Source organism: Protopterus annectens, chromosome 11.part0 (genome assembly GCF_019279795.1).
Source record: "Protopterus annectens isolate FY-2018-M chromosome 11.part0, PAN1.0, whole genome shotgun sequence".
NCBI lineage: Eukaryota > Metazoa > Chordata > Ceratodontiformes > Protopteridae > Protopterus > Protopterus annectens.
Window position 1 is genome coordinate 1,147,469,329 of NC_056745.1, and position 14,325 is coordinate 1,147,483,653.

A 14,325-nucleotide genomic window follows, 5' to 3' on the forward strand; every position below is an offset into this window, starting at 1 on the left:
CTGGCCTCTTTTCAGGGAAGTCCTGAGGTGGTGTTAATATCACTTGTGGAAATTTGGCCAGGGCATCAAGGAACTTCCACTACTCTTTACAATAGATGCCATGGGATCTTTTATTTCCACCTGAACTACCACCAAATCAAGCAGATGGGAACTCGGTTTAACATCTCATCTGAAGGACTAACTAAAAGGTTTTGCCTTGGAATGTTACATGGGGCTACTAGCCCCATTGCCCAAGCTATATAATGTAGCAAGTTTTTGCTGCAGTATCTTAATTAAGTACTACACTTTGCTGGCACAGTAAATGTTCATAGGTAGGTACTAGGCTATCTGTCCGAAGGCATTTTATAAGCCTAGCCAGAATGTGTTGGCTTTCGCCGCCCCCTTATATTAGTTCCCTGTGCCTCTGTCCAATAGAGGCACTGAAGTGATCCCCGAGGTAAACTTTCTATTTCCCATCCACTCGTTAGGGTTTCTTCTGAAGAGTGTTAGCGAGGGGCTCTGCTTAATGTAGATTGGGATCTTGTTCCAAAGCATGGGAAGTCTCTGGGACAGGAATCTATCCCTCCACCACGTCCTATTTACTGTTGTGGTGAGGTTTAGATCCCTAGAGCATGTGGCTCGAGGGGATAAGGTTTTCTTTAGGTGGAAAATGTCCATCAATTCTGGGTTTGACATGGCTTTGTATGTCAGGCAGAGATCACCTCTGAGCAGGCAGTATGCAACCAAGTACAGCTGGAGTTTCTACAGTCGAGCTGCGTAGGGCATCTGTTTGAGGCCAGTGATCCTCTTGGTGAGGTACTTCTGTGGTCTTTCCAGCTGTCGCAGGTGTCTTGTAAGGTACATCCCAAAAGGGGCATTGTACTCTATGATGGGACTGATAAGTAATGAGTAGAGAGGCACAATGACCTCTTTTGATCTGGATGCAAATGCTTTTTTGATTAGGTGGGCCACGTAGAAGGATTTTCTAACCACTTTGGCAATGTGATTATCAAAGGTGAGATTACTATTTACTTGAGTCCCCAGATCCCTTACTACATCTTCCATATTTAGGGGACTACCACCAATGAGGTAGTTTGTGGGTACTTTGTTTTTTCCAAAGGGGATGACTATGCACTTTTTGTCATTTAGCTTCAGGCCATGATTTTGACACCAGGTGTCTGTCTCAGTGAGACCCTTTTGGAGGATGTCTGTGTCAGCCAGAGAGTCAATTATAGCCCCTAGTTTGCAGTCGTCTGCAAACTTGGTGAGCCATAGTCCTCCTGTGCTTGCCTGTACCTCTGAGACGTATATGCCGAACAGGAGGGGTGCTAGGACTGAGCCCTGGGGAACGTCACTTGTAACCGGTTTAGAGTCGGACCTAGCTCCCTCAACTCTCACCATGTGGGTTCTGTCCGTAAGCCAGTTGGCAACTCATCTTGTGACGTAGGGGTTTATGTTCAGGCTGGTGAGCTTGTCTATAATACCAGAATGGGGAATGGTGTCGAAGGCCTTAGCAAGGTCTCTGTAGGCTGTGTGTATCACCTTTCCCTCGCCTATAGCCTTGGTAACTGTCTCAAAGAAGTCCACCAGATTTAGGAGACATAATCTGTCCTTAAACAAAGCCAGACTGGGTAGGGTCCAGTGTTTGGAGGTTCCCAATGTCTCTGTTAATGAGTTCCATGATGATGCGCTCATTAGCCTTGCAGACCAAGCTAGTCAGGCTTATAGGCCGATAGTTCCTGGGGTCTGTTTTGGCTCCGCCTTTGTGGAGCGGAATAACCGTTGCCGTGAGCCACTCTATGGGCACGTAGCCTGTGGAGAGGTTGAGTTTGAACAGTGTGTTTAGGTGAGGGGTTAGTTCGTCTTTGAGCTCGTGTAGGACACATCCTGGGACACCATCCGGTCCCGTTGATGCTGTCTTTTTGGCTTTGCAGAGGGCTGTTTTAACCTGAGTGTCTGTGATTTCAGGGACTCTAAATTCTTTTGGTATGGTTATGGGCCCTTTTGGGGGTGAGAGGGGGTTGAAGTTTGTGTTGAACCTGTCTGCCAGGATGTTGGCTATATCGGTCGGTTCAGTGTATTTTGTGCCATTCTGCACTAAGCTACTGCTCATGATAGTTCAATATATTTGTTCTGTATTCAGGTCAGAAAGCATTTTACATCTAATATGCAACAGTTTTCACATCAGCACATAAGTATGACCCAGTTAATTATGAAAAATTCTGAATCCCTTAGGGAATGTGTATCAAGATAACTTAAATATTAGTAGATCTAAAACTCCAATATACCATTAACATCTACTACTAACAAATCCAATAACATTAATATTCTGAGAGCATCAAATATGTTTTTTTAAGTGTTATAGTCTTCCATTTTTTTTCCAAATACAGGTGAAGAGAAGCAACCAAAAGAAAGCTACACAACTTCTACACCAACACAAAAGACTAAAACAGGTAAACATAGTTTTAAAAGTAAAATGCAGCATCCTGGATAAGTACTGAACTTTGCTATCACATAAGTGCTGGGATTAACTCTGCCAGTTCTTAGCAGGCTTCTGCTCCTGCTAGTTCAGTATAGTTGTCCTGATTAAGAGAATAAACCATCTTCTAAATGACTGTTAACCATATGACATAAGCTCTCAAGTGTGTCCCATGCAATTGTGACTAAGATTGAAATTTTTAGAGAAACTGCGCCCGCATATCTTAAAATGTCTAGATTAAAATGTTAATTCAGTTTAACAGTATGAGCAAAAATATTATTTAAAATGTGATTTATGGACCGGTAGGGCATTTTAGCAGAGTGAACTTGAAGAAGGGCAGTATAGTGGCATAATGGTTTACCACTGCTATTTCTCAGCAGCTGGTTCTTTGTGCACTGCAGTCTCTGGATGGGGAAGCTTCTGTGTGGAGTTTGCACGTTTTCCCTGTGTCTGAGCATGTTTTTGCTGAAGACTATGGTTCATTCTCACAACTTAATATTAAAATGTGTATCAATGTGGACTGGCCAAGTTCCCAACTGTCACTAGTGTGTGTGTGTGTGTGTGTGTGTGTGTGTGTGTGTGTGTGTGTGTGTGTGTGTGTGTGTGTGTGTGTCCGTCCTACAGTTATCCCTTGCTGTGACCCTGAACTGTATAAGCAGGTAATGTAAATGAATAAAAGATAATATGGCTGTAAAACATGTATTGAAAGAGCTACAGGTAAAGACTTTGGAATAAAATATTGATATTTACAAAACTATAAGTTGTGCTTAGACAGGAAATAAAGACGTATAAACTTTATACTATTTCCTTAATACATTTTCCATAATTATTTCTGTGGAATTTTCCTCATTTTGAAGTGTAGATCATATGTTACAGTGCAGTGCTACAGATAATTTTCTGCAGGAACAGAAACAATAAGCATGCAGATTGAGAAAGCATTTTGAATGTAAGCTGAAAATGCCAGTTATCTGTATCATGGACTACAAAGCCCAAGCCACTCAGGAGACTGGCCAAATAATATTATACTTTATCAGTCTGTAAACTTAAATTTTCTGAAGTGATAGCATATTAATAAATTAAACCCATGAAAAAATATTTCTGACTTGTAGGTCAATATGTTTTTTTTTTTTGTGAGATCATATTATGAACACATTCAACACATTATTGTAGCACTTCAGCATTATATCTCTCCATAAATTAGGACACCAGAACCATGGGTTGTTTTACTCAGTGTTTATTGACTTAATTGATTCTGAGTCAATAGAAATGAAAGGGTTCTACAGTGAAGCACCAACTTCCTGAAAGTAGACATGCTGGAAGGACATTTGTTTTTTTTTGTTTTTTTTTGCAGGAGGGACCAGCCTCCCATTGAACCGACACCCCACAAACTTGTATATACCAACTCCAGAGTCATACCAACTTGAAGAATGGAGAAATCTCCCAAAACAAATGAATCATTGCCAATGCAGTCTCTAAGTATGCTCTGGCAATGACTTTCTATGTAAAACAGCATTTGGCATTATGCCATATGTCATTTTTTTCTTCTCGCTACCATTGCTTGAGCAATTTCATCTTGAGCATGTGTAGAATAGGCAAATAAAGGTATAGTTTTATAAGTTGCATTTACCCAGAACATTGTATGTTTGAATTCCTCACTGCTGTAATTGGCTTTAGGTTATATGTGTTTGCTTCCCTGTTTAGGAATGAACAAACAGCCATCTTCACAAAGCTGTGATAATATCCCCCCCCCCAACACACACACACACCTTCACTCTGACTGCTGACTGGCTAGCCCCAAGGAGAGAACTCAGGAGTCAAAGTGAAGATTTCTTCAAGATATTCTTACCCATACAGACAGAGAAGAGTCTTAATAGTCCTGAACCAGAGAAACATTAATAACAAAGAAATATATAAACAAGAAATACACATAATCCTACCTTATATCCCAATTACTATTGTATATATAAGAGTAATTGGATGGAGGGGATTGTGCCTACTGCAACAGTGAGGAATTTGACCATCTACTGTTATGGGGTAAGTGCAACTTACACAACTGTACTATGTTCATCATACCAACTGTAGTATTAGTAGCCTTAAAGCTGTATGGATTGATTATCAAACCTTATCAGACCTCAGAGGAGAAACAATATGAATCCAGGAGCCCCTGCACAATGTTACTAGCAAAGCTAGCCCTGGACATTGAAAAGGAGTCCAGTTTGGAATGCTTTGTAAAAGTATGAATGGAGGACCATGTAGTCTTTAGAATGTTTCTAAAGTCCACCCCCTTCCAGTATGCCATCAACAATGACAAAAGATCTAATAGAATGTGCCTTGATACTACAAGGAATGGATATGCCATGGCAGGTACAGAAAAAAAAACAATAGCCAGGAATAACCACCTAGAAACTGTCTGGATAGACACAGGATGTCTATTTTCAGTCCCTGGATAAGAAATAAATAGCGGATTAGCTTTTGTAAAGGACTTGGCTCTGTCAAGAAAGTACCTGAGCTGCCTATGCATGTTCAGAGTATGCAGAATCCGTTCTCCCCAATTTTTAGATTCTAAGTAGAAAACTGGGAGATTGAAGACTTGATTCAAAGTAAATTCTGAAACCACTCTGGGCATAAAAGAGGGGTTTGTTTTTAATATGACATTATCTCTGTGGAATATGAGGTAAGGTTCAGCAACAATGAGAGTTTGCAACTCAGATACTTGTGTTGCAGATGTCAAAGCAATGATTAATACAATTTTCCAAGTCAAAAGCCTTAAATCAGCTTATAAAGATGACACAGTCAACTTCTTTAGCACAAGGTTAAGATTCCAAGGAGGAGCAACCTGTTTACAAGGAGGTCTCAGGTACAAGACTCTTCAGATACTGTTTTACACAAACAAAAAAAGGAGGATACATGGCCAAAAATGGCTGAAAGATAGAACCTTTATGAAGGAATAAGAGAAACCACAGGAAAATAACTCGCACACACATTTAAATACCAGTGGTACTAAACCCCTAATGAGCCCTTGTTTATTAGTTATGAACCAACAAGAACATTGTTTCCACTTGCTAATACATGATTTTCTGGTAGCAGGCTTTCTTACCTCCTTTAGTACCTGTTATGTAACCTCATGAAATAAGTCCCTAAAAGGTATTAAAGGCATTAGAATTGAATCATCCAGGCAGTCAGTTGAAGTTGTTTGAGGTTGAGATGTATCAGATTCCTCTGTCTTTTGTCAGTAGATCCATTATGTGCAGAAGCAGTTTACTCATTGTGAGAGAACCTGCAGCCATCCTTAGAAGGTAATGGCAGGACAGACTTTAGTAACTGCAGAAACAAACCAGACGGATTCCAGCCCAGGTGTTAACTGTGAATCTGATATTACCACTACCTCACCAACTGGTGCTGCTGAAAGTAGTTCTACAGTCAACTGGAGCACCACAACCCCATCACAGCAAAGCAACAGTGCCACAACGGCTCATAATTTAACAGCAGGAACTGCAGTACCCAGTCCTTCAAATGCTACACATGTATCAACAACTAAACCAATGCCAAACACCACAACCACATTTATACTTACCACTACAGCCCAGCAAACAGCTGACAGCACATCGAACAACACCAGCAGCATTTCTGAAGGTGGTGTATTTTCCAAAGACAATGTTCTTAGCACAGGTCTGGTTGCTGTGATCTGCATCTTTGCTGCAGTCATAGTTATATTTCTGGTAGTTGCAGCAGTGAAACTGTGCCAGCGAGATCAACCAGCATTCAAACGTTTTGAAGACCTACCAATGAATAATATGGATGAAGAATCACCCTTCGCTCAATATCCACCCAAGTAAATCTGAAGTCAGTATTTGTTCAGTTCTGATGACTGCACTGTTGTTGGCTTTACATTTATGTTTGTTAGATAAATTATACATCCTCCTTGCAGACTGGTAACTTTCAGTTTGCAACTGCACTGGGGCAAACTGTAGACAGCTTTTAAATTAGAGGGAACTTTACCTTGCCATTCCCAAGGACTGAGTTTATCAGGCATCAGAGAAAGGAGCAACAGCATTTGTTTGCACAAGATAATGATAGCTGCCTTGACTACACATTTCTTCCAATTAGCAACATAAATTTTCCATATTTTCCCCACCAAGTGAGGTATTTCATAGGTAGAGGTATAGGGTTGCCTTGGCATGAAAGTAATTGGTCAGCTGTCTGCATTGTTAATGTGTCATTGTTGAAACCTCCTGCATAAATGTCACACTGACAGAGGAAGATTTACTCCCTCCCTATTCTGAAGAGCTGACTTCTTTACCCTAAAGCTGTACCAGTGAAAGGTTATGTTTCCAATATGGGACCATTCTGGCCCATAGCTCCAGACCATAGTTTGGGTTTGAGTGCGGTAAAAAGAAGTTATGTCCTTACCATAATGTTCCATGTGGAGTGTTCATCTCGCCTTTGTTCTTACACATGGGTGTCGGAGCCGATCCTCGGCTCCGAGTCGGCCGCTTAGCAAAGCTTTGCATCCAGAAGAAGCTCGAGACCAACCTACCTCCCACAATTCCCTCTGCCTTTACCTCAGATCTAGTTTGCAAAAACAACACCAGATCCAGCAACAACAATGTAAATATCCAAGCAATACATACGCATACATAAGGAACGTAAGTAACTCAAGCTAGTAGAACAGCAGAGAGACCACTAGTGGGAGACAAACAGACCAGACATCTAAACTGGACGTTCTTCCTGACCTGAGGGCGGGAGGGTGGGAATGTAAGAACAAAGGCGAGATGAACACTCCACATGGAATGTTATGGTAAGGACATAACTTCTTTATGTGAGAGTGTTCAATCTCGCCGTTTGTTCTTACACATGGGTAGCGTCCCTAGCTCCGTAACCCTGAGTGACTCACGGAAGAACGTTCCTGAGCACAATGGAACCAAAATATGCTCTGTCCCTGGAAATCCTATCCACTTTATAATGAGAGATGAACGTATGTGGTTTAGACCAAGTGGCGGCCGTACAAATAGTGTCCAAGGGCAGACGAGCCACATGAGCCAAAGATGTAGAAACTGATCTAGTAGAATGTCCCTTTGGTTTGGTGGGCAAACTCTGACTGGAAGCAGCATAAACGAAGGTAATACAATCAGTTAGCCATTTGGAGAGAGTACGCTTCGTCACTGCCATGCCCTTTTTGTTGTCCGCAAAAGCTACAAATAGTTGGTCCGCTTTCCTATGGTCTTTAGTTCTTTCTAGGTAGAATCTGAGTTGTCAATGAACATCCAATTTGTGCAACATATATTCCAGCTTATTGGAATGATTTTTGAAAAATGTGGGAAGCTCAATGGATTGATTAATGTTGTTAACTGAACAAACCTTAGGGAGGAAGGAAGGGTTGGTGCGTAAAGATACCCTGTCCAGGTGAAAAATTAAATATGGCTGTTTAATGGACAGAGCTTGAAGTTCCGATACTCGTCTGGCTGAAGTGATAGCTACTAGGAAAAGAGTTTTCCAGGATAAGAATTTTAGGGAACAAGAAGAAGATGGTTCAAAGGGTGGTAACATTAGTTGGGATAAGAGGAGATTTAGATTCCAAGGAGCTGTAGGAAACCTAACTGCTGGTCTAAGATGAAAAGAGCCTTTCAAAAAGGCTTTACAAAGCCTATGAGCCATAATGGGCGCTCCATTCTCTCCTACATGAAAGTTAGAAATAGCGGCCAACTGAACTTTTAAGGTGGCAGTAGAGGCCCCTTGATGAAACAGCATGGATAGGAACTCTAAAACCTTGTTTAGTGGGGCTACTAAGGGATCTAAATGCTGTGCTGTCGCCCAGTAGACAAAACGTTTCCACTTACTGGTGTAAACTTTAGTAGTGGAAGCCTTATGAGAGGCTACCAGAATGTCTTGAACCGCCGGAGAGAGAAGATCAGACCTGGCTAAGTAGGGAAGCGGAGCAGCCAAGCTGCTAACCTGAGGGACAGGAGCGACGGGTGGGGAGCTCCTGACGAATGAGTCAGTATGTCTGGCACTGGGTCCAGAATCCAGGGCTCCCATATTTGGTGTGCTTGAAGAAAGGGAAACCAAATCTGACGAGGCCAGAATGGGGCAATGAGAATTATAGTCCTCTCTAGATCCTTGGCTTTCTGGAGAAATCTCGGTATCAGAGGTATGGGGGGAAAAGCGTACAGGAGACCCGGGGGCCAATCGTGAATCAGAGCGTCCCTGGGGACATCCCCTGGAGGGGGTAACAGGGCAAAGTAGCTTCTGCATTTGGTGTTCATTGGAGACGCAAACAGATTGCAGCAAGGCTGGCCCCACTTGCGGAATATCCTTTCCACTACTATCTGGTCGAGGGACCACTCGTGAGGTAACAGGATGGCTCTGCTCAACCTGTCCGCTATGACGTTGGATAACCCCGGGATGTGCATTGCTATCAGAAAGCGACCCGTGGACTCTGCCCATTGCTAAATTCTCATGGCCTCTCTGCACAACTGGTAAGACTTGGTTCCTCCTTGTTTGTTTATGTACCAGACTACGGACATGTTGTCCGTTTGAACTGCAATGGTCCCTAGAGGTAGAAGGGGGGAGAAGTGTTGCAACACTAGAAACACTGCCCTCATCTCTAGAACATTGATGTGCAGGTTGTACGCTAAACTGTTCCATTCGCCTTGGACTGTCTGTCCCTGAAAGATGCCCCCCCACCCTATCAGGGAAGTGTCCGTGGTCACTGTGGCTGTTGGTGTGGGTAACACAAACGGTCTGCCGCTGATGAAATTGCGATTCTGTAACCACCAAGACAGGTGTGCTTTGCAGGTGTTTGTAATGTGAATTTCGTGTGTCAGTGGTAACTGTTGGAACGACCACTGTGAGAACAGCAGCCATTGGAGAACTCTCATGTGTAGCCTTCCCATGGGAACTGCAATGAGGGAAGCTGACATGAGTCCCAAGACTTTCAGGACTAGTTTGGCTGGGGATTTTTTGGACAATAGGAGGAGAGATATGTGCTCTTGTAGGGAAGCTATTCTTGCGGAGGGGAGTTTTAGTAGCAAAGAATGGGTATCTAAATTTGCCCCTATAAATGAAATATGCTGCGTGGGCTGTAACGCAGATTTTTCGAAATTTATCGAAATCCCTACCTGAACACAAAGGCTGAGTGTGTAGTCCTTTGCCTGTATCAGTCGACGCTCGGTGGTGGCAGTAAGGAGCTAGTCGACCAGATACGGAAACACCCGGAATCCTAGGCGTCTCAAGTGAGACGCTACCACTGCCATGCATTTGGTGAAAACCCTGGGGGCTGAGGTTAGACCAAAGGGCAGGGCCCGAAACTGAAAGTGGCTGGCTCCCAGCCGGAAGCGCAGGTGATCTCTGGACGCTCTGGCCATTTTGATGTGGTAGTATGCGTCCTTGAGATCTATTGAGTACATCCAGTCGTCCTTCTGTAAGAACGGAAGGATCGACTGAAGCATGACCATCTGGAACTTTTCTTTCTTCACAAACGTATTGAGATTGCTTAGGTCCAGAACTGGCCTCCAGTCACCTGACTTTTTCGGAACTAAAAAGAACCTTGAGTAAGTTCCGGATCCTCTTTGGTCCGCCGGGACTGGTTGGATGACTCTTTTTTTCTAGCAGCTTTGAGATTTCTATAGCTGCAGGTTCTCGCAGATGGGGCGGTACATCTGGGAATCTTTTCTGTGGTAACGGGGAAAATATAAAGGGAATTTTGTAACCTCTGGTAATAATGCTTTTTACCCATTTGTCTGAAGTAATGTTTTGCCAGGCCTGAGGGTATAAAGCTAAGCGACCCCCGACTGCCTTCAGAGCAGGACAGTCGGGCCTCCTCTCAGGAGTGCTGGAAAGGCTTCCCAGGGATGGTATCCCTGTCGCCTTGGTTCTGCGGACCCCCTCTGCCACCAGGGCGGCGTCTTCCACTTCTGCCCCCCCCTCTGCCTCTGGAGGGGGCATCACCCTGTGTGCTTGGGAAAGAACCCTGGGGTTTACAAAACCACATATTCCCACCTCGTTGCCCTTTAGGGTACGGTCTGGATGGGGTGGAAAAACAGACTCCGACAGCAGACAGAGTCTTTCCCTCTTGCTCACACCGGGTCAGGGTCTCCTTCACTTTGGGGCCAAAGAGAGTGGCACCATCAAAGGGGGCGTTAGTAAAGGAAGACTTGAAGGCTTCCGCAAAGGAGCACAGGCGCATCCAGGATTGTCTACGAAGAGCAATCGCTGAAGCCTCAGCCCTACTCGACCCTTCGGCTGCATACGAGATGAGCCTCATGGACGAGTTTACAATAGATGTAAGGGTATTGAGCTGTGCTGTAACCTTATCCGAGACAGCAGCATCTGTACTACCCTGGAGGGTATCTCCCAACTCTTTGACTAGATCCCTCTGCAATCTTGTGAAATGTGTCAAGTAGTTCAGCGATCGCATGGAAAAAGTCGCTGAACTGAAAATGCGCTTCCCATATCTGTCCATGGTCCTAGAATCTCTGTTAGGAGGATGAACAGACGAGGAAGATTCGGACATCTCCTTTTTCGTGGCAGCTGCCACCACCATAGCGTCCACTGGAACTCCCTTAGTGAGGTATGATTTATCCTGAGGGGCAGTGATATATTTATTAGGCTTCCTGGGAACTGGCTCCACTGTGTCAGGTGCCTCCCACACCCTTTGAGCAATTAATTCCATTAATTCTTCGAAGGGAGGAGTGACCCAGGAGGAGGAAGGGCGAGCACCAAATGCCTTCAGCAAAACCGACTCATCCTCAGAAGGGGGTAGGGCTTGCCAATCACCTCTCTGTTTCAGGATCTCCAGGATGTCAGAAAAAGAGACATCCTCCAAGGGTGATTTTGGGGACCCTTCTGACTCATCTAAGTCAGTGTCAGATGTTAAGGATTCTTGTGGAGAATCTAAGTGCCTCCTCTTGCACAATCTTTTCCTCGGAATGTCATCGGGGGGGACATCCGATGAAGCCTCTGAGGAAGAAAGGGCTCCCTCTGGGAGTGGCTGAGACACTGGTGCTCGACGCTTTTGTGTAGTCGTGGGTGCAGAAGAATACAATGGGCCTTTATGGGAGGGAGAAGTTCCTTCTGCTGAAGTGGTTGTCTGAGAAGACAATACCTTCCTCATAAGGTCGAAGGCCCCTGGACCCCGAGCTGAGGAATCCCCCGGTTCCGAAGAATGCGGAGGTATCTCCGACGCGGAAGCCAAGGGCATCGACCCAGAGGACGGAGCCGAAGTGATCCGTGCCGAGGCGCCGAGAGGGAGAGTAGGCACCAAAACATCGGTTCGACTCTTGGTCCCGGAATCAAGGATAGATCGACGGCTCCGCGAGTCCGGTAATGGTTCCGACGGAGTCGAGATCAATGGTGCCGACCGAGAAAGAGACAGTTCCGGTACCAAGGGCTCCACTATCGTCAGATCAATGTCTCCCGGCTCCGAGGGCTGGGTAGGCCTCGGAGGAGGATCAGATGGAGATAAAGGAAGGCCTTCGAGTCTCGACACTAACTGAGAGGAGACTGCAATGAGTTTGGACAGGGCCGTGTTCTCCATCAGCTTCTGCATCACACGATCTACGTCGGTGTCGGAGAGGGGCCTGGAAGATCGCGTCGAAGGAATCGAGGACGGTGCCGATCTCAAAAGAGCAGGAGGTGGAAGCTCCGTCACCGGTTCCAAGACTCGAGGCTCGGTGACAGATAGAAGCTCGACACTCGGCCCCGAAGTCTGTGGAACCGGTGAACGAACCTTAAAAGAAGAACTCAGAGCCGATGACATGGGCTCCGAAGTCTTCGACTCCTTCGAGGATTTAGAAGTCTGGTCTGACTTGTCTAAAGCCTCTTGGAAGGCAGGCTTCAAAAGACCTCTGTCCATAAGCTTCCTGCGCCTATCTGTCATGACCCTTCCACTAAAGGAATGACAGATAGAACAGTCTTCTTGAAGATGGAGAGGGCCAAGACAGTAGACACAGGAGCTATGGTTGTCGGTGACAGACATCTTCTGCCCACACTGACATCTCTTAAAACCTGATTTAACTTTCTCAGACATTCTGTAAGAAAGTAAGTAAGGTATTGTAAATATCAAGAAACACTGTCAAATAGGTAGACACAGCAATAACAATGCAAGTTTCCCAAATCCAAGTCTAGTAGGTGGGGTAGGCCTTAGGTAAACCTAAACTAAATATATATAAGTATGAATATACTATATATAGCAGAAAGGAATAACCAGCTACACACACACACACACACACACACACACACACACACACACACACACACACACACACACACACACACACACTAACTATAGTCAATAATTACAAAACTTTTCAAGAAAAAAATCTTAGAAAGAAGTTATCTTATCTCAGTTGGCTCAGAGCTCTTCAGAACGATACGATCGGTTGCAGCGGCAAACTAGATCTTAGGTAAAGGCAGAGGGAATTGTGGGAGGTAGGTTGGTCTCGAGCTTCTTCTGGATGCAAAGCTTTGCTAAGCGGCCGACTCGGAGCCGAGGATCGGCTCCGACACCCATGTGTAAGAACAAACGGTGAGATTGAACACTCTCACATCTATATTTTGCCAACTTTGCTTTTTTAAATTTCATTCTATTTATATTAGCTGTTAATTCTCTTATTTTAGATCAAACCAATGTTGATGTAGATGGCTCCAGTAGATAGGAGATCTATCTCCTTTCTGCCACGAGATGGCAGCATTGTGCTAGGTTTTAAACAGCTATCCAGCTTGCCAAACGACTGGAGTGGCTATATTTCCATGAACACACTTTGTAAATTATTTATTTATTTATTTAACATTTGTTTGCCAGGATAGTCCGACTGGACATCAAGTGTCCATTTTCAGTGGAGTCCTGGGGAGAAAAACTCCATAAGTTTACAGAGAAAAGAAAAAATTACAAAACAGACATTACAGAGTAGTAGCAGATTGTAGACTTTACAGCCATTAGTATACAATAAGAAGATGTTCCCCTTTTGGTTGAAAATACATGTGCACAAAATATTCAATGAGAGTAGATAAGAACCTGGTAGGGCATTGCAAGATATTTCACAACTGAATAAGCGTATACACATGTTTAAGTTTCCATATATACATTCAAGCAAATATACATATAAGAACATATACACACACACATAGAGTGCATTGTTTGTGTTGTCCAGAACAGATGTGGCATAGAAATAGTGAGTGGATGAGGCTTCAGGGGGCCAATTACAGTTGCATAGATGGTTGGTGAAGAGGTATGTTTTAAGTAGGCTTTTGAAAGACGGTGTGGAGTTTTGTAGTCTGAGGTTAGGGGGAAGGTTGTTCCATATTTTTCCTATTTCATGGTCAAATTGTGATTACCTGGAATTGTTTTTGCATGTGATGGTTTCAATTAAGGCTTTGTTGGAGGATCAAAGTTGTCTATTTGAATTGTAGAAGTTCAGCATGCCAGTCAGGTTAGGGGGTCTCGAACATTTCAACAATGATCTCCGTACAGTGCAGAATAGGAAGATTTCCCTTTTCTGACACAGGATGGTTTACTCCCTCCCTCTGTGGTGCGATTTCGGAGTTGGTATATTTAAATAGTGGGGGATGTGGGGAGTGAGGGGGGCTTGCCCCCCTACTTAAACCATTCAGGTAAGTTTTTTTCTTTATTTTTTTATTACATTTTTGAACTTTTGAAAGTTCAATCATATGGTGTCGATCATATGACTTTCGAACTTTTAAAACTTTGATTATGTAATATAGACGTGTTAGCAGTTTTCTCGGGATAGTACAGAAGTAGATGAGCTAAGTTGAGTTGATGGTACCTTAATAGGTTCAGAAATTCAAGCTAGTGCAAGGGTTGTAGGGAAAGGCAGTGGTGGGATCGTGATTTGGCATTGGTAGCGAAT

At 44.0% G+C, this 14,325-nt stretch overlaps 2 protein-coding genes across 7 annotated transcripts in view; one reads left to right on the forward strand and one right to left on the reverse strand.

The window, feature by feature from the left end:
- CCDC146 (coiled-coil domain containing 146) overlaps positions 1–14,325 on the reverse strand; it is a 4,019,163-nt gene that overhangs the window by 2,793,907 nt on the left and 1,210,931 nt on the right. The gene's annotated exons all lie outside the window — the stretch shown is intronic.
- Positions 1–14,325, forward strand: part of LOC122815746 (fibrinogen beta chain-like) — a 674,021-nt gene that overhangs the window by 472,438 nt on the left and 187,258 nt on the right. For all 6 annotated transcript variants that reach the window (XM_044088499.1, XM_044088501.1, XM_044088503.1 and 3 more), the window contains one exon: positions 2,370–2,432. In XM_044088499.1, the coding sequence (XP_043944434.1) occupies positions 2,370–2,432 (63 nt within the window). The remainder of the gene's footprint in view (positions 1–2,369; positions 2,433–14,325) is intronic.